This window comes from Ochotona curzoniae, unplaced genomic scaffold (assembly GCF_017591425.1).
Source record: "Ochotona curzoniae isolate NIBS_2020 unplaced genomic scaffold, NIBS_Ocur_1.0 scaffold_4701, whole genome shotgun sequence".
NCBI classification, from domain to species: Eukaryota; Metazoa; Chordata; class Mammalia; order Lagomorpha; family Ochotonidae; genus Ochotona; species Ochotona curzoniae.
The window spans coordinates 16,251,403-16,274,459 of NW_024467122.1; the positions used below are offsets into that span (position 1 = coordinate 16,251,403).

The following is a 23,057-nucleotide window of genomic DNA, read 5'->3' on the forward strand; positions in this document are numbered from 1 at the left end:
TTGGAATTAAGACACCCTGTTTGTTTGTGGTGCTTGTCTGTTTACAAAGCACTTTCGCATTTTGGTTCTGGTGAGCAATCTTGTGAGAGTGACAGGAGACCACGAGCATCCGCAGGAAATAGGTTCAGAGCGTTAACACGGCGGCCCCCTGCCCTGGTTCTCGTGCTTCTACAAGCACTTCTGATGGAACAGCCATACACAGACGCTCCTTGTGTAAAATGCGCAGGCGTACAGATGCACAGAACGTCTCCAGGAGGCCTGTATACCTTTCTCCTCTCCTGCCTGAGCTGCCTGCCCCACAGACCAAGTCCTTTGTGGAAAGGAAGGAGCGCCCCCTAGTGCAGCACGGCTTCTCAACATTCCCTCAGCACCAGGGCTCAGTTGGAGCATAACGGTACACGCGCATACAGTATAGTGTGGTGATTATCAAATGCCTCATTTCACACCTATCATTTCCTGGAAGAAGCTCCTGGCTTCAGATCAGCTTAGCTCTGGCCATTGCAGCCATTTGAGGAGTGAACCAATAGATGGAAGATCTTTGTCTCTGTTTCTCCTTCTCTTTGTACATTTGCCTTTCCAATAAAGTGTGGGGAAAGGGAAAGATGTTTAGCCTCGCTGTTAAGCCACAAGTTGGGATTTTGGCATTCCAGATTGTAGTGCATGGGTTCAAGCCCCACGGCCACTGCTGATTCCAGTTTCCTATAAAGGCACATCCTGGGAGGCACCCAGGCCCCTTGCCCCCCAGGTGGGAGACCCAGATGCAACCCTTGCTGTGCAGACATTGGGCAATTAACCTATGGATGAACTCTCTCTTGCTCTCTCGCAGTAAAATTTTCACAAAACCCACTTTTTTTTCATACCCAGAGAACTCAGGTTGACTCTCCTTACATAGTTTCGTTCCAGAAGCAAGGCCTGCACGTCCTGAAGAGTAAGCCACCCCCCACCCACCCACGGCCTACCCACGGCCTCCCCACGGCCTCAGCTCATGCTGCTGGCCACGCCTCTCCCAGCCCAAACTGCGGCCACCTGTGCCTCCTCGTGCCCTGAGCCCCCGCCCGGCCCCAAGGAGCTGATAAATGGCCTCTGCGCCTGGATGTGGACAGCTTCCGTAGCTGCTTGCCGGAGTCGCTGGATACCTGCCCCCACCAACAGGACCTCTCCCCATGGAGGAGGACACATACCTGGAGCTTTACCTGGACCGGTGTGCCGCCCAGGTGAGCCTGGAAGCCGCCGCTACTGGCCCAGTTGCTGAGTGCTAAGTCTTGTGTTCCAAGGGCTTTGCCTGGGTCATGACTCTTAAAGTTCATGGCCACACTACGGGGTGGGCTTGGTTATCCGTCCTTTCAGCGTGTTAGAGGGCAGGAAACCTGCCTCCGGCAGCAATGCCCAACTGCAGCCCGCTCTGGTGTGCTTCTAGAGTCAGATGAGTCCTGTCGTTCCTCCTTCGTTAAAAAAACAAAAACAAAAACAAAAAAACAGGCATCTTTGGGGGACTGACGCTGCCCTGCGAGGGGTGGCAGCCTGAGAGGCCTCCGGAAACAAACTACCTAGTACAACTGGTGGTCATGCGCTTTGCCAGCGGGCAGAGACAGCTGCCGCTTCTTTCGGCTAATTATCCTTAGAGGGCCCCCCACCCCCTGCCTTTGAAGGGGTCAGAGAAACAGATGTCACCTGCGCAGGCCTGCTCCCCAAATGCTCGCAATGGCTGAGGTGTGGGGAGCTAACAGCTCAATCCCAACCTCCCTCGTGGGCGGCAGGGACTCAATCACTACACCCGTGACCGCTTGCCTCCCAGGGTGCCTGTTAGCAGGATCAGGAGCCAGAGCTGGAACCGGAACCTAAGATTCTAATTAGAACAGGTGCTGTAACCTGCACCTTCCTACTATGTTTAACAGCTGCCTGAAGTCTTTGTGTGTGTGTTGTTTTTGTTTTTGTTCTTTAAGAGTCAATTGTGGTAAAGGAAGAAGTACTAAAAAAAGGGGGGAGGGGGTTGCGGGCACAGTGGCTCAACAGGATAATCCTCAGCCTGCAGCACCAACATCCCATATAAGCACTGGTTCTAGTCCTGGCTGCTCCACTTCCTGTCTAGCTCCCTGCTTATGGACTGGAAAAGCAGTGGAGGAAGGCTCAAGTTCTTGGGACCCTGCGCCAACATGGGAGACCTGGAAGAAGCTCCTGGCTTCAGATCAGCTCAGATCCAACTATTGCAGTCATTAGGGAAGTGAGCCAGTGTGGATGGAAGATAACCCCCTTTTCCTCTCTCTCCTCTTCCCTTCTTCCTTCCTTCCTTTCTTTCTTTTTCTTTTTCTTTTTCTTTTTTTTTTTAGAAAGAGAGTTATCTACTTAATTATTTGGAGTCAGTTGCAGCATGAGGCACAGCCCTTCCATCTGTTGATTCACTCCTCAGATGGTCCCAACAGCTTCTTCCAGGTTTGCCATTTGGATGGCAGGTGCCCACACATTTGGGCCATCTTCCTCTGCTTTCCCAGGCACATTAGCAGAGAGCTGGATTGGAAAGTGGAGCATCTGGGACTGAAACCAGCACCTATATGGGATGACACCATTACAGGCAGTGGCTTTACCTGCTGTGCCACAATGCCTGCCCTTGGAGGGGGAAAAAAAAAAGGCAGGCAAGCAACTCTTCTTGCAGGGTACTTTTTGAAGACAAGGACAGCAAGTCTGTAGCATTTAACACAGATTTAATTCAGAAAGGCTCTGGGAAGGATGACGATTCTGAAAAACCTGACAAAAAAAAAAAAAGATGCTTCTGGGGGCTGGCATTTTGGCACAGCAAGTCACAAACACCCCCTATTAGTATCCCTTCCAGACCTGTCTGCTGTAGTTCTGATCTAGCTGCCAGCTCCTGTGCCTGGGAAAGCCAAGTCCTGGATCCCTACCATCCAAGGAGGAGATCTGGATATATCTCCAGGCTCCTGGGCCCTACCCCGGCAGCTGTGGGAACATATGGCATGTGAACCAGAGGATGAAAGACCTCTATTTCCCTCTCTGTGCCATTCTGCCTTTCATATAAATAAATGTCTTTTAACATTTTTTCTCAAACTCAGGCCCAAGGAGGCAGCGACCAAAGTAAACCTAACTGCTCCCGGTGTACTCCTGTACGTGACCCGCACAGGGCTGTCCAGTCCGGGACCAGTGAACATCTTGCTGAAGTGTGGCCTCCTTGGTGAGAGCTTTAATGCCCTAGGGAGAGTCCTTCTGGACCAGGACCAAAAAAAAGCCAGAGGAACTGTGGAGGGGGAATCAGAACCCACAGTCACGGTCCCCACTCCACTTTCCTTAGGCTCCTCGAGGGGATTATAAAATTCAAAATGAAATTGAAATCTTAAAGCAATCTTACTCCAGGAGAACAGTTTCATTTTTCTAGCTGTTTCTGGGAACAGTTAGTCGCCTCTGCCATCTGCTGGATTTATAGTAACAGAACAATTCCGTAGGACCCAACCAGACATGCTGCAGGGGCATCTCAAGGTGATGGGAAAACAGAACTAGAAGATGCATTTGGGTATAAGACCCTTTTGAAATCTGTGCTTAGTATTTTCATGCAATTTGTTTTTCATGAGCTTTTCATATGCATGGATTTTAAGGTTTTTTTTGTTTGTTTTTTGCACCCAAATTTTAAAATTCCATTTCCAGGAACTTTTTGAGGCACATGAATTTTGTCTAATGTAGATAGCTAAGGTCAGTAACAAAGTGGGATGTGGCATATCTGTGACAAGTTACCAGAAACAAGATCATCTAAAGGACCAGATATGTGGAAAGCAGTGTGTAAAAGCTGGAATCCAAGCCTGCAAACTGGGCAAAACAAGTGGTCATGCCTGTGCCAAGTTCAAGATCTTTCCATAATGAAGTCCATGAACTTCACCCTAGCTGCTGCCCCAGGAGCTGGGTAACAGGCTATGAGCAGGGCTGGAAATATAGTACATGGATGTATTCAACTTTCTTGACCATTTAAAATTCTATAACTTTGCCTATCATGATTTTTAGAAATTTCTCATTGCTTTTGTCTTATGACTTTTTAAAAAACATTTATTTGGAGGGCAGAGTGAAAAGAAAAAAGACATCTTCTATCCACTTGTATAATCCGCAAATGGTCACAATGACTAGGATTGGACTAAATTGAAGGCACATGGGTGGCAGGAACCCAAGGACTTAGCCATTCTGATACTTTTCCAGGCCATTCATAGGGAGCTGGATTGGAAGAGGGGCAATGGGAACTTGAACCAATAGCCATATGGGCACTGGCCACTTCTATCAAGAATTTGCATAACTAGAACATCTTAACCTCTCCTTTTTCTAAAAGGAATAACCATGGATCATTACCAAGTCTAATCAAGACTCTATCTTAAATTTCCTTCACTTATTCTTTGAGGTATGAACTTAAACAATAAGAATTGCTTAAGCCAATTAAGTTGTGCAGGAAATCCATTTTTTTCTAAGTATACTCCATCATGACTGCTCAATGTTTCTGTTGGGTTTAGAGAGTGGCAAATGATGAGAGAGCTAACTGAAGTAGGAAAGACATTTTGTAAATGTTTTTCAGAAGAATTTCCAGAAATACTGTCCAAGGTGCTGTAAACCTGTTATAGAATCTTTTTTCTTTTTTTTTTTAAGATGTATTTATTTGAAAGGCCCGGGGAGGAGGGCAGAGCGGAGGAGGGGAGGAGAAAGAGAGAAAGTGATTTGCTGGTTCTCTCCCTCAAATGTCCAAAACAGTGGGAGCTAGTCTGATCCAAAGCCAGAAACTGGAGCAGCTGGGATTTGAACCAGGGCTGATAAGGGATGCCAGCACTATAGGAAGTGACTTTACCCTCTGCATCACAGCAGTGGCCACATTCACTAGCATCTTATCAATACTTTATAGAAAAAGGCAGGGCATAAACGTGAAGGGCCTTCAGAGAGTTCACAGGAAATGTGTTCTGAAAACATGACACATGGATTTTTAACACTTTTGTCCCCAAATACATCTTTAATCCGATGTTGTTCTTGGTCTTTTTGATATAGTCTCAAATAAGGACTCTTGAATTGTCCATCACACTGAGCACAATGCCTGTTTGCCACTGTAGCCCCTTGGGTGTAACTTGATTATTTTTATTTGAAAGGCAGATTTACACATCAATAAGGTCTTTATCCAATAGTTCAATCCCCAAATGGCCACAATGCCAGGAGCTTCATTCAGGTCATCCCCATGGATGCAGGGTTCTGAGGACTTGGATCATCCTCCACTGCTTTCCCAGACCGTAAGTAAGGAGCTGGACTAGAAGTGGAGCAACTAGGACACGAACCAGCTGTCCATATTGGATGCTAACACCACAGGGTGGAGGATTAGCCTTTGAGCCGCAGTGCCGGCCCCATAACCTGCTGTTCTGTTTGTTTTATTCTGTGTGTGTGTGTTTGGGAACTGCCCAGGATGGCCTCATCCCTGTCATGGCTCCCCCATTCAGTCCAGTGGTACCTTACGATTTGTACGTACCCAACCCATCCAATCCAGAGGCTGCCTTCCATCTGCATCCTGAAGAATGCGAAGAAGCAGCTGAGAACTTTCCCTCTGTGGATCTTAGCTTCTTACCGGATGAACTGACCCAAGACAATAAAGGCCAGCCTGTCATTCCAAGCAAGCTGGAAATGGAAGAAAGCTGTGAAAATCACCAGCAGCAAGGCAGGTTGCCATCACCCAGTGAGCAGGGTGCTGGCCTAGGTCCCGAGAGCCACCATTTGCTGGCTCCCCACACACAGCTGCTGCAGGCTGGGGGGACTGACTCCCACCATCCCTCTCCTGAGAAACCCAGCTCCGACCCCTTGCCTTTGGCATCCATAACTCCCATGATGCCGATGACACCTGTCACAGAATGTTCTGGAATTGTGCCTCAGCTACAGTAAGTTGCGTTTTATTTCTTTTGTTTTAAATGGAATGAAGCTTTGGGGTGTCAACTAATTCCAAGATAGGAGTGTAGGGGACAGAATTTTTGCTTTCGTTATTCTTTATTTGTTCTTAACAGACTGGGAGTTTAGACTTTCTTGCTTCCCCGAAGATGAAGTTTAGGATTAATAGATACGTTCTTGGAGGATTGTATTGTTTTTAGTAACTCAGTGAATTGGCTGAAAATTGTGGTAAGGGTTAGATGAACACAAAGAATAGAAAGGTGGAAAATTGAATTCAGTGTGCAAATTGGTTCAAAATTATGGTTTCTATTTTCAGACATAGTTTTAGAAGCAATTTAAAACATAACTTGAGTCACCCAGTCGTGAAACTTCAGTAAAAAGCCATTTGAGTATTTCAGGTTGGGATTCTCACGTCTTACCAGGGTCCAAATCTCTGTGTGTTTCACCGTGGAAGTAACACCCAACCCCCCTCCACCCCCACCCTGGGAGTTGCTAAGGGGTAACTTACAAAGTGAAGCACTTAGTTGGTTGTCTTGTCTTCTTAACTCTTTACATATGCTATAATTTTCTAAGCTGACTTGTTCTGTCAGGAATATAGTCTCCACTGTCAACCTGGCCTGTAAATTGGATCTGAAGAAAATAGCTTTGCATGCAAAAAATGCAGAATATAACCCAAAGGTAAGACTTGTCAACACTTTGTTCAATGGCTAGCTGCTCCTTAGATTGACTTTGCTTCATCTGCTCATGAGACTGGCTCATTCCTTTGTGGTTTTGCTTTTTGAATGTGGGCAGAAAAGCTTTGGGCATCTCAAAGGCTTCACTATGGTGCCACTGTTTTGAAGTTACCAAAACAATTTCATTCTCTAAGCCGAATAAAGCAATTGTTGCTGAATAGTTCCTGCAAGTTAAGAGCTTTTCCTAGTGATTCAAAAACCTTTTTCAGTGTGACTGTTTGTAGCCTGCCTAATGGGATATTCACTTTCTTAAAATGCCATTTCTATTTTTAGAAAAAAAGGAGCCTTTTCTAAATGTTCCCACCTAGCTAGTACTTGTATATTTTTCCATTTGCAATTTCTCTTATTTGAGATTGTTGATTTAAAAAAACACACCACACACACACACAGTGTAAAGTTCAAGCTTCTACTAATTGTAAGGTTTTAACAAAATCCATTCTTTCTTATGTCCCAACAAGGCCAGGTAAAGCCTATGAACTAGAGGGATTGGATTTGTCAATCCAATCAACATTTAATGATTTGCCAGGCTCTGCCCTTAGGAGTGCGAAGATGACTTAAGATGTGCCCTCTACTACAATAAAGTGCATGGGGCTTAGGTGGTGGAGGACTTAGGAGTGAGTCTTCAAAGGGCCACTTTAATAGGAACCCAAAGTCTTTGCATGTATGGATTAAGTGTTTACCTCTGATAGTTCTGGGAAACATCAGTTAATGTTAGTGCAAAAACTTCCTGAAGCCATGCATAGTTCTTTCATGACAGAAAACTTTCAAAATGGAAGACAAAGGCGGAGAGAGCCTCTTTCATTCACTGGTTAACTCCCCGAACGGCCACAACAGCCAGAACTGAACCAAGCCAAAGCCAGGAGCTTCTTCTGGGTCTCCCATATGGGTAGCAGGAACCCAAGGATTTGAGCCATCCTCCACTACTCTTCCAAGCACATTAACAGGGAACTGGATAAGAAGTGGAGCAATTGGGACTTGAACTGGTGCCCAGACGGGACTCAATACATCGCTGTGCTGATCCCCTTAAGAATGATTTTATGGTTGACCCCTCAACTCAGAAACATGCCTGTCTGGCTTTGAGGCGAGCTGTGGTACAGCCCCAGCCTGGGTCAGCTCTCATGGTACCCAGCCCAGAGTCCTTCTCAGCTTAGTTGGGAAAGGAGACATGGGGAAGAGGAGCAGAGGAACCAGGAAGAGAGACGGGACTGGGAGGAAGAGCAGGTCGCGACTGGAATACCTGTGGTAGACCAATCCTTTCCCTCCTGGAGCTCATCAGTATAGCCTGGGGGGCTTGTCCACACTGCTGCTAAGGAATTCTCCTTTGAGAATCCCCTCATAAGGGCCTGTGTTGTGGTGCAGCGGATCTGAGTGGAGTCCCAGCAGCTGTACTTCTGACCCAGCTCACTGACAATTTACAGGGAAAGGCAGGCAGAAAGTAACCCAAGTGCTTGAGTCCTACCCATGTGGGAGACCTGGATGAAGTTCCTGGCTTCAGCCTGGTCCAGTCCAGACAGTTGGGACCACTGGGGAGGGTGAACCAAGTGGGCAAGTGCCAATGAGCTCCCATCTACTGCTTCACCCACCCAGCTGATTGCAGTGTTAGACCAGCCTGAAGCTGGGAGTCAGGAGCGCCTTCGGGGTCTGCCCCTTGGGTGGTAGGAAATCCATGTGTGTGGATCAGCTTCCACTGCTTTCCCAGTTTGCATTAGTAGGGAGCTGTATGGGGAGCCGAGAAGTCGAACAGTACCTGACACGGAGCGCTAGCATCAGTGGCTTCAGCACATTGCCGGCCCCATAACTACTTGTCACTCACTGCGGAAAGACTAGACTCAGACATGATGCTTTCCCATCCGGCCTCGATGTCCGTGATCGCTTTCATTTCCAGCACATTTTCCCAGCCGGAAGAGAGGTAAGCCCGGGCCAAGGCTGACTGTGCTCTTGGCTCTCTGTACCCAGAGGTTTGCCGCAGTGATCATGAGGATCCGAGAGCCCAGGACGACAGCCCTCATATTTAGCTCCGGGAAAATGGTCTGCACGGGCGCCAAAAGGTAGGAGGAGCCTCTGTCCATGCTCGCCCCACAGGTCTGTGTGGAAACCAGGGAGCGCGGTTAGCGTGCTGCGGTGCACAGCACGCAGAGCCCAAGGCGCTCCCTTGCCAAGGTGTTGACTTCATCAAATCCCAGTCCTGGGAGAAAAACCCTCAGTCCTCACAAGATTGAGTTACATCCCACATTTCACAGACGGCTCACCCCACTAAACCCAAGAGACTTGGCTGCTGCATTTGTTTTTAAGGGGAAAAAAAAGGCAGCGTGCCTGGAGAAGCCACTGTGGGCAGGACTTCGGAAAGGGACGTTGAATGTGTCTTGGCCTTGCGCGTGTACCTTCAGGTGGTGTCCCCTGAACGCTGCCTCTCCATGCACCTGCGTAAGGAGGCCCTGTGCCCACGGCAAGTGCGGCCTTTCTCCAACAAGCCTGAGTCACAATGACAGGGAGCAAATTGCCCTGAAAGGCTCTACCAGTTGCTCCATTTTTTTTTTCAGACTTTTGTTTGTTTTATTTGAAAAAGAGAGAGTTCTTCAATCTGTTCAGTCCTTGAGTGGCTAGAATAGTCAAAGCTTACTCAGGCTGAAGACGGTGGCTTCTTCTGAGTTTCCCACATGAGTTTGGGGGTCCAAGCACTTGGGCCATCTTCTGCTGCTTTCCCAGCCTATCACCACAGAGCTAGGTGGGAAGAGGAGCATCCAGAACTCTAACTGATGAGCGTGTGGATTGCCAGAGCTGCAGAAGGGGGCTTAACGCACTATGCCACAATACTGGTCCCTTTTGCTCTTGAGATTTCCCAAGTGTCTATTTTCTCTTAGGAACACCAGCTATCAACATGTTCTTCTCCACGTTTGCTGAAATAATTGGCAAAGAAAAAGTTGTTTCCTTTTATTTTCTAGTGAGATCGAGTAGCTGTTCATAAGCATGCAAATTGCTGACTATCTTTTTTGCCTAATATCCTATGGAGATATTTGCCTCTTGTTGATCATTTTTTTGTATTTTGACTATTTTCACCATTCTATACTGTAAATTTTTTCAGGTCATTTTTTATGCTGTTTTGTGTTTTTTAAAGAGATTTAAAATGTTTTTGTGTATACTCCATCTATAGCATTTTTTCACGGTTTTTGGCATCTCATGCTTAGGAAGGCATTCCCTTATACAAATGGTGACTTCATGTGTTTTTTTTCGATATTTTGCAGGTCTTCCTTAGTAATAGGGAGAGGACGGTTGGCATTTTGAAGCATCTAGATCTTTCTCGAAATGATTGACATGTTCAGTGTGTGATTGAAGGACTGAATCCGTAATTCAGATGGACAAATGAGGGTCTCCAGTTTGATTTTGCTATAATTACTTTGATAAGTCAGTGCCCTGGTACATTTACAGAAAAATCTTTTCTTGTCCCAGTTCTCCACATGTTTCTACATAACAAATCTGGCTCTGTTGTTGTTTCATCTATGATTAAGTATGTTTCTGTACTTCTATGAGTTGGTGAATCCCTGGTTCCAGAAGCCTTCATGTTTAAGTGACTTTTAGCCACTTGGATGAGAAGTCTGAAAGGTGTGTGTTTCCGCATTATTTCAATCAAGGAAAGTGAAATTAAGCATTTACCAATAGGACTTTAATTTTAAGTCACAAAGTAAAACTGCATTAGTAACATACACAAATGTTGAATTGCAAGGATGATCACATTATATCACGCTGGAGTATAGAAAGTAAATTGTCCAATTTTCATGAAAAATATGCTTATATTACTCATTCATGAATATCTTAACTTGCTTGAATGTATTCTGTTCCTAGATTTTAGTAGTAAAAAACTTGAATAGTGACAATGAGATAGTTACCGTCCAAACATGTATCAGTCTTTTGAGTCTGCAAAAGTGAGTTGTGAAAATTTGAGATTTATTTATTTTTATTGGAAAGCAAGATTTACAGAGAGAAGGAAAGACAGAAATAAAGATCTTCCATCCTCTGGTTCACTCCCCCAAGTGACTGCAGTGGCAAGAGCTGAAACAATCTGAAGCCAGGAGCCAGCAGTTTCTTCCAGGTCTCCCATATGGGTGCAGGGTCCCAAGGCTTTGAGCCACCCTCTGCTGCTTTCCCAGGCCACAAGCAGGGAGCTGAATGGGAAGTAGAGCAGCAGGTACATGAACCGGCACCTATATGGGATCCTGGAGCTTGAAGGGAGAGGATTGGCCAACTGAGGCATTGCATCAGGCTCCATTGTGAAAATTTGGTTAGTAAAAGAGATGGTAATATTATCTCCAAAAATGTACACATACTGATCCTCTTTGGGTGTAATAATAAAAGTAAGGAAGAGCTGTGTGTTTGCATAGCAAAAACGTGAAAGGTCCGATCTAAGTGGTTACCATCACTAGTAATGAGGCTTCAGGGGCTTTCACTTTTCTAACGTTTGCACACTGAACACATTTGGATTGTTAGTGAAGCTTCTGCATAATTGGAGCTTCTATTCCAGGAAACTACAGGACTATACATGGTTTCAAAATTCACACTTACTAAAATTATGGGAAATATAACGGATCATTTAAGCAAAATATGGTTATCAAAAATGAAAACTATTTCACTGTTCACTCAGCAACATGGCTTTGCTGGGAAGGATGTTTCCGTGGTTAGCAGTGGGGAGGGAGAAGCAAACGTCCCAGGAAGTCAGTAATAAAGTAATTACTACAGGAACAGTGTTGGGGAAGGAGCTATAAACATAGAACCAGACACTTTCTTGGTTCAAGCCAGCAAGTCCAAGCTGGCCTGGCTTTTGAGAGTGTATGTTGTTTATAACACTGATTCATTTGAAAGGCAGTGAGCTCTCCTGTCTGCTGGACACTCCCCACATAAGCTGCAATAGCCAGAGATGGGCCAGGTTGGGCCAAATCAAAACCAGGAGCCTGGAATTCCATCCAGGTCTCCCATATGGGTGCAAGGGCCCAAGCGGTTGGGCCATGTTGTGCTTTCCCAGGAGCACTGTTAGGGAGCTGACTTGGAAATGGAGCAGACAGGACTGAACTACACTCTCGTATGGGGTGCTGGCATGGCCTTAACCCTCTGACTACAATACCAACCCTGCTTTCAGGTGGTTGGAATTTTACAACTCAGAAGCGGGGATGACCTGATCCCATCCCTAGGTATCATCCCTGCCCGCTCACTGTTTTATTTTGTAGGGCAGCTAGGACACAAATGGGTGTCCATATGGGATCCCAGAGCTTGAGGGGGAGGATTAACAAAGTGAGCCATTGTGCTGGGACCTCACTGCTTGATTTTGGCTGAAACAGTTAAAAGAAAAATGACAAAACGAAGCCAGGAATCTCTGGACTTTATTCTCTGACATGGATATAGGGAGGGAAAAGGACAGATGGGAGACACAACCACATAGCTGGATGAGTTTCCTTCTGGGTTGGGTTGGATGTAAGGTGTGTGAGAAACTCTGAGTAAAATCTGACAAGTTGTCTTTTGGGGGCACTGTCCGTTAAAGACCTCAGCCCCTAACAGTAGGCCTGTGCTGCTTAGCACATGTCTGTGTTCTTGGCTGTGCTTTTCGGATGTGTCTGAGTCTTGTGGTCTTCCCCATCTGAATAGTGTGTCATTAAGATCAGATGGCTGGCTTTCAAACTTGGTGAATTTTGGAAACTTCCCCTGGAAGGCTGGTTAAATAAGTTGTCTCCCCTAACCCAGAGCAGTACTGAAAATTTACATAATACTTAAAAGGCAGAAGTAGGGACCAGCATGTTGGTTCAATTGGCCAATCCTCTCTATCCAAGTGCAGGCTCCTATTTGGACACAGATTCATGCCCCAGCTGTTCCACTTCCCATCTAGCTCCCTGCTTGTGGCCTGGGAAAGCAGCAGAGGATGGCCCAAAGCTTTGGGACACTGCATCCATATGGGAGACCTAGAAGAAGCTCCTGGCTCCTGGCTTTGGATCAGCTCAGCTTTGGCTGTCGGGGCTACTTGGGGAGTAAACCAGCAGACAGAAGAAGATCTTTCTGTCTCTCCTCTCTGTAAATCTGCCATTCCAAGAAAATTAATAAAATCTTAAGTAATAAGAGGCAAAGTACCTCCCATGCGGGGAGTGACAAACCGAGACAAACTCATTTCCAGTTCAATCCCACAAGTGCCCCTTGTAGGAGACTGCGCCAGGCGTGCAAGAAGGTGCAGCCTCTTCCTCACATAGACTCTTGCGGTATGAGAGGGAAAAGAATTGAGAAGCTTGTGAGTACCACATGAGAAGTAAGAAGGGCCCAGGGTTTGGGATGCCTGTCAACATTATGTGTCCCTTCCCAGCGAGGAGCAGTCTAGACTTGCAGCGAGGAAGTATGCCCGCGTGGTGCAGAAGCTTGGGTACCCTGCCAGATTTCTTGACTTTAAAATCCAGAACATGGTCGGGAGCTGCGACGTGCGATTTCCCATCCGGCTGGAGGGCTTGGTGCTAACCCATCAGCAGTTCAGTAGGTATGGTGGCTGCAGGGCAGCACGTTGAGCTTTGCAGTATGTTAGCTTTGGGCCCCCCAAGCTGCATGTGGATCTTACAGAGCAGGTGTGGCTGCTCACAGGTGGGGGAGGGCAGGAACACAGAAATACACGGCTAACATCTTGTGCCCCTGTCCTCACTGGGTGATGCTATAGGAACACTGGAAATAGCAGCTTTGAAACTGAAACTGTGTCGTAATGACCTGGATAGCGTGAGAAACTTTGGAGGACCTTCTTGAGTTTGCAGTACTGAAACACTTGCAGGAAACGCCAGTGTTGCTGGCCAGAGGCCTACATGCTGACCTATAGATTTGGGAAAAGACTGTGATTAATGATGGGGAAAGAAGCAAAGGAATAGGAGAATGGGTTAGGTGAGTAGGAAAAGCCTGCAAAGATTGAAAAGCAGTAAGAATGGCCATCACCTGATCTCCGAAACCCTATGTTGATTTTGCCTTTTTTGACTGGAAGTTTGTTTTTTGTGTGGAACTATAATCCCTATCGCAGTGAGGGAGATCGACTAATCTCTCCCTCTTCTGGAATACACTTCTGGGGGAAGGCACTGGAGCAAGGAGAATCCCAGATGCTCTCAAATTCCATCTCTGTAAAATATGGATTTCTTTATTAGAAAGGCGGAGTTACATAGTGAGCGGGAGAGACAGTGTTCATTTCCCAGGTGGCCATAAGAGCCAAGGCTGAGCCAGGCTGAAGAGTCTGGAACTCCGAGTTGCAAGGGCCCAAGCACTTGGGTCATCCCACTGCTCTCCCAGGCACATTAGCAGGGAGTTGAGCAGAAGCGGAGCAGCTGGAACTCGACCAGTATTTCCAGTAAGGGATTCTTGTGTGCCAGGCCTGAGTTTAACTAGCTGCACCACAATGCCAAGTTCTCGGATCCTTTTGTTCAAACTTGAGCTTGAGTCATTTATTTCCTTCTGGTATTTTTACCTTCTCTCTACCACAGAGCAGCTTTAAGCTTAATATCCAGGGATGGACCTGTAGAGCTGTATTTCCTTTTATATTCCATCTAAACAGAAGTCAAAAGTCATTTTGCAATTTTTCTGCCAAAAATTCTTAGTTGATTTCTTACCTTTTAGCATATGCATCAGGGAACATTTATGTTTCTTAGTTACATTTTTTTCCTCATTTGCATTCATTTTTCCCCCAACATGTGCTTATTGAATGCCTAGGATATGCCCCCATCTTACAAAACTGAGATCTCTTTCTTCAATCTTGAGCTAATTTGTAGATTGGCAGTAAACCTTCCATCCTTGACAGTCTTTCAATACTTGGCCATCTTATCTTCCTGACGCCCAGGCCACGGTCCTCCAGCACCCGCGACCCCCTTTGTTTCTGAGCAGATTTTTTTCCTAAGCAAAGGAAGGAGCTTTGCCTGAAACCCAAGGTGTGTGTCTTAGTCAAGGGCTGACAGAGTTCTGCTTTCTGGCTAGCTGAGGGTGCTGTGTGCAATGCCCTGAGTCTCCTTTCACTTCTTTTCTACCAGTGACGTTTTCTTGAGTCCAGAGTAGAAGTGCTTCTTGCCACTACTGCCACCTTCAGAAAGAGAAAATGACCAGTAGGGTGAGATCAGAATTCATCATCAAATGTGCTGTTTTACACTGGCTAAAGTGGGCCTGTCTAGTCTTACCTATCTTTTGGGTCAATTTTATAACCTCCAACTTCTTTTACTATTTTTTTTTAATTTGCAATTTCTTTATTTCAAAGGCAGCATGAACAAGGAGGGGAGGAGAGAGAGATCTTCCATGCCCTGGTTAGCTCCCTAAATGGCCACAATAGCCAGAAGTTTTATCAAGGTCTGCCTTTGGACCATCACCGATCCCCAGGCACATTGGCAGGAAGCTGGATCAGAAGCAGGACAGGACTCAAGTCAGCACTCTGACAAGAGTAAGCCCTAAGCAGTGACTTGAGCTCACTGTGTCACAATACTAGCCCCTCAGGTAGCTTTTTACTTACTTTAACCTGGTTAGGAAGCTTGCTTTGAAATTCTATTTCTAGCCTCATTCTTGTCTCCCCTAATGCCTTCCTTGGGACCTTTGTCCTCAGGTGATGGATTAGGACCGATGCACATACTGTTGATATTGGGAGCATTCAAGCATCTCTTTCGCAGCAGGCTTGTATCTTTAATTCGAGGCCTCTCTTTAGTTGCCTATAGCTCTGTGGAAAACCATGGCCCAGGTCAGTTACAGTTCCCTGAACCCATGTACCTTGTGTGAAAACCAGAAGTTCACCTGGGACCACAGATTCTGCAAATGTACATTAACATTTAAAAATCAATGTGTTAACAGTGACAAGTGTTAGCCTTGTGTCACCCCACACCTTCTCTTTCTATGCCATAATCACCTTCACGGTTTTCTGTAATTTTTTCTCATTCCGCTTTAATCTTTAATCTGAAAATCACCTGATAATACATATTGCCTAAATGAATAAAATCTGGGTGACTACTGAGTAGCAGATGCTAGGGCGATGATCATGAGTGATAAAGCGTAGTCCCTTGCTCATGCCGTCCAATAGAAACTGATCAACTATAGTCATGAGAAAGGAGGTATCATGTTAAAGCCCCTCAAGGTGTTATAGGACCAACAGGATATTGACTAAAACTGGGAGCAGGTGAAGATCAGGGAAGGCTACCTGGGAGAAATGACACCTTGATTCAAAGAATGAGTTAAAATTAAATTGGCCAGGCAACTGGCAAACATTTGATAGTCTCCATCCCCAACCAAACTACTCTTTTCCCTACCTCAACCTTTATTTCAAATGAAGCAGAAAATAGTTTTTTAAAAATCTCTCTAATTGGGGAGCTTATTATGCTGGTAACCTTAAAGTTTCATTTTTTCTGGAACCCCAACACCATTCACCATTTATACGCTAGAGTCTTTTGTTTTCCATCTTTTCTCTTCGAGTCCTAAGGTTGAGCTGGAAGGTCAAGTGGAAGTGCTCTCCCTTCATCCCAGCCTGCATTTTCTTGGGCCTTGCCCTTTGAGGGCATTACTGCCAATCTAAAAATTAGCCCATAAGAGGTTTCACCTCTGCTGGTGGTGAGGGTGGGGGAGGTCTTACTTATTGCAGAACTGAATGAAGCTTTGCCTCGTGAACTCTGTCCACTAAACTACCAAGACCCACGGGCACCACAGTGCTCCATTGTTCCTTTAGCTATTGCTTGGAGAAGAATTTTCTTTCCACCCCCCCCCCCCAGCTGCTGCTACATCCCTCCTGGCTTGTGTTCAGTCTACTCCCCTCGTCTTTCCAGATTCTACCTCCTCCTCTGGCCTCAGGTGTAAAAGCGACTCTGAGATTCCATCACCCTTTGCTCCATGTAGAAACAGCTTCCAATTGGGAGCAAACACCAGCGGGTTACTATTCACAGGAACAAATCCTGAGTTGAAAAAGCTGGGGGTTTAGTTTCCTTTCTTTGTACAGCACCTATCCTAAGACCAAGAGCAGTCATCAAAAACAGCTTTGGAGCTGTGAAGCAAACATTGAAGCATTTATAATGTATTCAAAATGGACTTGTTACTGCAACTTGGAAAATCCAGAAAAACATGTGGACACACTCTTGCTGGTAGACTTTCCTAGCCTAAGGAAGAAAAAGAACAATCATCTGACAAGATCTTAACACGGTCAATATGATGCTCTTAACTTGCAATAATTTAGGAAAGCTTGCATTTGAAAGGATATGATAACCCCAAATTATCATTCACTAGTGCAAAAATCTACATAAGACACTTGGGATCCTACTTTTGTCAAGTTAGCCGAAAGGTGTTTGGTAAAATTAACACTGACTTGAAACTGCTTGGTAGACAGCTTAACATTCTGGGTCTTGAGTGTTATAGAAAACTAAACGAATGATACTATTGTTAACATTTTCCTTTTGTGTATTAACAGTTATGAACCTGAACTGTTTCCTGGCCTTATTTACAGAATGGTGAAACCAAGAATTGTGTTGCTTATCTTTGTGTCTGGGAAAGTTGTGTTGACAGGTAAGGTGTATAATTATTTTCTGACTTTCATAAAATTAAGTGTACACTTTGCTTTTCCTTAGCTTTGTCCAGCCAATACCTAAAACAGCAACCTTCTCGGGTTTTTGCCATTTTGAGACTGGCATTCATCTCTCCATTTTCTTCTCAGCAGCTACTACACACCCAGCTTAACACATTGCTATGAACTCTACTTCAAGGCGTCTGATGCCCCACAATGTTCTAAGATGAAAGTCATACATATTTTAGGCTTTGTGGATTGCATCTATCACAGTGCAGCTCTGACAGCATGGAGTGAGAGCGGCTCTGGACATTACAGGATGAAATAGGCTCTACAATGCACATGTCCTAGCACCCTCTGGCAACCACTCTGTAGGATTTTCTCTCGCAGGCTAGTGAGTGGTTTGGCCTTGTTCAGCACTCCTATGTTTCCTGACCCCTATTCTAATGTGGTAGTGAGTCATACTTGTTATGTGGTCAGATCCCTTCAATGGTCCTTGCTTATTCACCACTTATAAATGCCACTGACCTTCACTTATTTTGATGCGATAATTATTTTTTTATTTGGATGCTCAGGAACGTTTAAGAATATGACTGCTTTAAGGTCCAATTTTTTTTCTTAGTACAAATTGCCCAATCCAAAAACAATTGCCTAATCCATTTAAAGGATTATACAATATACTTCTAGATCATGCATTCCTACTCAAAATGCATTTGCGTATCCTTTACCAAATCCTCAGCCTTCAAGATAAAATGACACACAAAAAAGCTTTAAGTGTACAAGTGAAGATTATCTTATTTTTTTAACCTCAATAACAGTCAGAAATAGAAATTTAGCACTTTTTAAAGTATTTCTTTTTATTGGAAAGTCAGATATACAGAGAAGAGGAGAAACAGAGAGGAAGGTCTTCTGTCTGCTGATTTACTCCCCAAGTGAGTGCAACGGCCAGAGCTGAGCCAATCCAAAGCCAGAAGCCCAGAGCCTCTTCCGGGTCTCCCATGCGGGTGCAGGATCCCAGGGCTTTCGGCCATCCTTGACTGCTTCATATTGACCTTCTTCCTTGGGAAGAAGAAGCAGGGAACTGTAAGGGAAGCAGGACTGCTGGGATTAGAACTGGCACCCATATGGGATTCTGGTGCATTCAAGGCGAGGACTTTAGCCAGTAGGCTACCATGCCGGGCCCCTATCACTTTTTAAAAAGATTTATTTGAGTTACTGAAAGAGAGATTCTGAGAGAGATCTTATCTGCTGGTTCATTCTCCAGATGGTTGCAATGACCAGAGCTGGGTCAGTCTGAAACCAGGAGTCAGGTGTTCCTTCTAGATATCCTCTGTGGGCACGGGGCCTAACTTAGGCCATTTGCTACTTTCCCAGGTTCATTAGCAGGGAATTACATAGCAAGCGAAGCAGCTGGGACTTGAACCACTGCCCATATGGGATGCTGGCCCTGGAGGCAGCAGCTTTACTTGCTACGCCACAGTGCCAGCCCCCCAAATCTATAATGTTTTTAAGGCAACCAGTAAATAGCATTTAATCTCTTGTGAATAATGTGTATAAAAACTTTTGCCTATTTGGTTTTCAATTTCTCAAACAATTTGGATGAGTCTGCTGAAATCCTAAAGATGATTACTCTGCTGGATCACTGACTTATTAAAACTGACTCTAATTGTTCATATTTATAGAGTTCAATATGATCATTCAAAATGTATACTCAGTGGTTAAGGTTCAAGTCGGTTAGTCCTGTCCCTTTGGGGTCTTCTCTGGAAACTCAGTTTGGTTGATTGCACATCTTCACTGGTGTGACCAGCACAGCAGTAAATGTGCGGGTGCAGGTACCACTTCGGTTTGCTGATTTCATTACTTTATATAAACGCCCTGAAGCACGATAGGTCAGCCACACAGTAGACGTACTGTTAGTTTCCTGTAATGTCTGTGTCCTTTTCTGTTCCCACCAACAGGGCCTCGGAGCTTCTGCATCCCCATCAGCATCTGTTATTGTTCTCTTTTTTGATGATAGCCAGTCTAACTAGGGCAAGGTGAAGCTCCATTTTGTTTTTATTGGAACGGCAGAGAGAGAACATGAAAATGAATCTCTTCCGTCCCCTGGTTCACTCCCCATACAGGCATCACAGTCAGGTCTGGGCCAGGCTGAAGCAAGCAGGAACTCCAGCGTAGTTTCTGAGAGACCCAGGCTCTCGGGCTATCATCTGCTGATACACTCCCAGGCACGTTAGCTGGAAGCTGGATTGAAAGCAGACAGGACTCTGTGCAGCCACTCCCATGCGGAGCGAAGGTGCCACACACGGCAGCTTAATATACTGTACCACAACAACATCCCTTTGTCATGGCTGGATTTGTACTTCTCTGCCAGCTGATGATGGAGGGTATTCTCACAATGTCTTGACCATGTGACTGTCTTTTTGTGAGGGGTCTCGTCATCTCATTGGCCTGTTAGGTTAAGTCTGGGGAGTTCTTTCTACATTCTGGGTATCAGTCCTGACTCTCCCATTGTGCCTTCACTCTGTTGATTGTTTCTTTTGCCGTGGAGAGGCTCCTTAGTCCAACACAACCAGCCTTACTAAAAGCGCAGGCTAAGCTTCTGTTAGGGGTTTCCTTTAAAATCCTCAAATAAGATCAGCATTTCTACTTACCCTGATTAAAAGCAAAACAAAATCTTTCAGGTCCACGTTTGCTAGAAGTTTCAAATGACCACAGCAAGGGGATATTGTTGCTGCAAAATTGGGAATGCTATTCAATATGCCTCCTGAAAATGGATATTAATCACCCAGAATAGGCAAATCTCGATTTCTTCATTCTTACAAGTCGTGGATTGCCCTTTCTGTGGACAAGGAGCCTGATTCGGCTCTGCTGCGAAGGAAACCACTGAAGTGAGGAATAATCATTATATGTGGGTGCTGTTATCTGTTTACACCACATTGCCTTAAACTGCATCACACAGACCTATATAGAGTATGGCCTTTTAAAAAAAATTCATTTGTATATTTCAAAGTCAGAGGGAGAGAGACAGACCTATCAGCTGATCTCATTCCCCAGATGGCTGCGACAGCTAGGACAAAGCCAGCAGCCACTTCCAGGTCTCCCACGTGGTGGCAGGGGCCCAAGGACGTGAGCCATCTTTCACCGCTTTCCCCAGGCCACTAACATGAATGCATGCATTTCAAACATGTGTCACACTCAAATCAACTGTTGGTCCCATTTTCCACCAGCTTTCTGAATTAGCCTTGTTTGCTTGCTAGCCCTGTCATGTCTTACTGTCAACTAAAAGGCTGCTCCAGACACATGTGTCTAGAAGCCACGGAAGCTGGTAAACACAATAGCAGGTTCTTTCGCAATGGCCTTTCCGTGACCGCCTCCCCCAGCTTACTGCTTGGTCCCTGTACAACAATCTTAGCATTTGGGGGCTGCAATGAAACTGTGCCAACGCTCGGGGTTTCTGCATAGTTCTCCCCACCAAACAGCACCAAACTTCTGGGGTGTATGATTCGCCTCCCTCCCACTCCGCTATTTGAGTGTTTGAGTGGAGGACTCCATACTCAATTTGTTACGATATTTTATTTATATTATTAAATATTTAATTATAAATATTAAATATACATAATGTTACCATATTTATATATTATTAAATATGATCATTTAATAAATTATAAATATTAAATATATATTACTATATATTTTTTAACTTGAGGTGGTATTCCTATGATAAAAGTATACCTATTTTAGAGTTCAGCAGCATTTTGGCCCATTTCTACCACTGTGTGTAGGGAACCCTCCACAATTTAGTTCTAGAACAGTCCATGCTCCCAAATAAAGCCGCAGCGCTGGTAAGCAGTTTCCCTGCAGTCCCCTCACTGTGGACCGACTTGTTGTGGATGTTTCTTGCCCACGGCATCACAGGCTAAGTGGTGGGTTTCTACGTTTAAATGCTCTCCTTGGTCTGTTTCCAAGGTTTGTCCACGTGGCAACATGTGTCTGTGCTGCCACTCGGCTCAGAGTGTGCTTTGTGTGGACACACCACGCGTTCTCCATTGCTCTCTCAGCAGCGCACCGCCACGTTCTGGTTATCGTGAGTGGCAGGTGTGATTTCAGCACCGATTTTTAGCCTGGGGGAGTGTTTACCCAGAAGTGGATGGGTGGGTCACGAGGTGTCATGCGTAGCAGCCTAACCACTTTACGCCAGCAACACACACGGGTTCTGATTTCTCCTTATTCTTGCTCAGTTTTTTTCCTGTATGAAAAAGTTTGACCCCGAATCCTGATTTCCATCTTCTTCTCTAACCTGCTGGTCCTGCTGTTCTTCTCCCCGGTCCCATCATTGAGCCAGGGACAATTTTCTTCTCTCCCTAATGCCTCCCTCCCCTCCAACTTGACAGCTCTTGTGTTAATGGAAGCTACTTTTCATTTCTCTTCAGATTAGCAATTCTCATATTCATCTCACTAACCTCTTTTTTCCTGCTTCTCACTGGCGAATGTGGCAGGTAAGTGTCCTATAGTTGATGCTGCACACAGTCATCAGGGGACCAGCCCATGGCCTGGAGGTGGCAGCTGATGACAAGCCAGGAATGGGCACAGACTGATAAGGTTTCCCCAGGGCGGAGACTTGTCTGAGTCACCTTGAGCCTTCTAAATTCTACAGCTTATTAGATTTCAAGATCCCTTGAAATCTATAAAATATGATGGTGATACAGTTTTTGCCCCTAATAATCTATACATTGAAAATTCCAGAAAAGTTTTCTCCATGTGGTCTCAATCTGTAGTCACTATGAGGGGTGGGGGCCTCAAGCTGGCCACCAGAGATGAGTGGGCACAGGAAGTGCTGCTGGCTCATTGCTAGGGGCTCCCCAAGCGCTGAGGAAGTCACTCTGGGACCCTGTCCCTGGCACACTTCCAGATAAACATTCCCTGTTCCCACTGAGCACTGTGTGGCTGGATGCCACACCCACACGGAGACCCCTCTGCTCCAGGGTGCGGGTGCCAAATTCTATACCCAAAGCAAAGTTCATCTCTCAGTACAGTTAGAGGGGCATTCCTATGGAAACCCAGGGGAGGCGCAGGCAGCTGGCCTGGGCCATACCGTGCTGGTTCAGACTTCCACTTCCCGTACCAGAGCACCTGAGCTTGATAACCCACTTCCGCTTCGTGCTCTAACCTGCTGCTAACCCAGATCCTGAGAGGCAATGGCAGATGGGGCAAGAGCCTGGGTTCCTGCCACCACACAAAACTGCTCCTTTTTGTGGGCATCTGGTGGGGATGGAACCAGAACATGGGCAGGTCTCTCTTGCTGTGTGTCTCTCAAGTAAATAATTAAAACAAAAATGACCCAAGAAAAAAATCTTAGTATTATGAACAGATTGGCATTTTTACATTAAAGATTGTGTAAACTTGGTTTTTTTTTTTTTTTTTGCAGGTGCCAAAGAACGTTCTGAAATTTATGAAGCATTTGAAAACATCTATCCTATTCTCAAAGGCTTTAAGAAAGCCTGAGACGATTGTTCATGGCCTCTCGCGAAGCTGGTTTGAAAGTGTGCACGAGTCCAGTGTAGGACCAGCTGGAATTGTACCTGTAATTGTAGATGCTCCAAGTACATTTTGACTTAAAGGGTAATTCCTTGTGAGTGACGATGCTTAAGAAATGAAGAAAACATGACTTCAAATGCCTCCTGTATGTTATTTTTAAAAGTAAGCAAGGCAACAATTCAGAATTTGAGAAATGAGGGCCTAGCAAGAATGATACTGCGCTGTGGTTAACATCCAATGCTCAGTATGTAATACGCTAACATGTATCCTCCGGAACGCACAGCAACAGGCAGAAATTTCAAGGAGCTTCAGAAACTAATACATAGCAGGAGAAGAATGAATGAGTCTGAAGTTTTGCCCTCTAAAATATTCAGCAAATG

The 23,057-nt window shown here is 45.4% G+C and overlaps 1 protein-coding gene across 1 annotated transcript; it reads left to right on the plus strand.

Annotated features, from left to right (window-relative positions):
* The first annotated feature begins 1,076 nt into the window (after nucleotides 1-1,076).
* Nucleotides 1,077-22,802, plus strand: TBPL2 (TATA-box binding protein like 2). Its single transcript, XM_040969506.1, is given in 7 exon segments — nucleotides 1,077-1,214; nucleotides 5,425-5,891; nucleotides 6,489-6,576; nucleotides 8,589-8,680; nucleotides 12,967-13,134; nucleotides 17,050-17,144; nucleotides 22,568-22,802. Coding segments are annotated over 7 exon segments (1,125 nt in total). The 3' UTR covers nucleotides 22,645-22,802.
* Nucleotides 22,803-23,057: the final 255 nt, after the last annotated feature.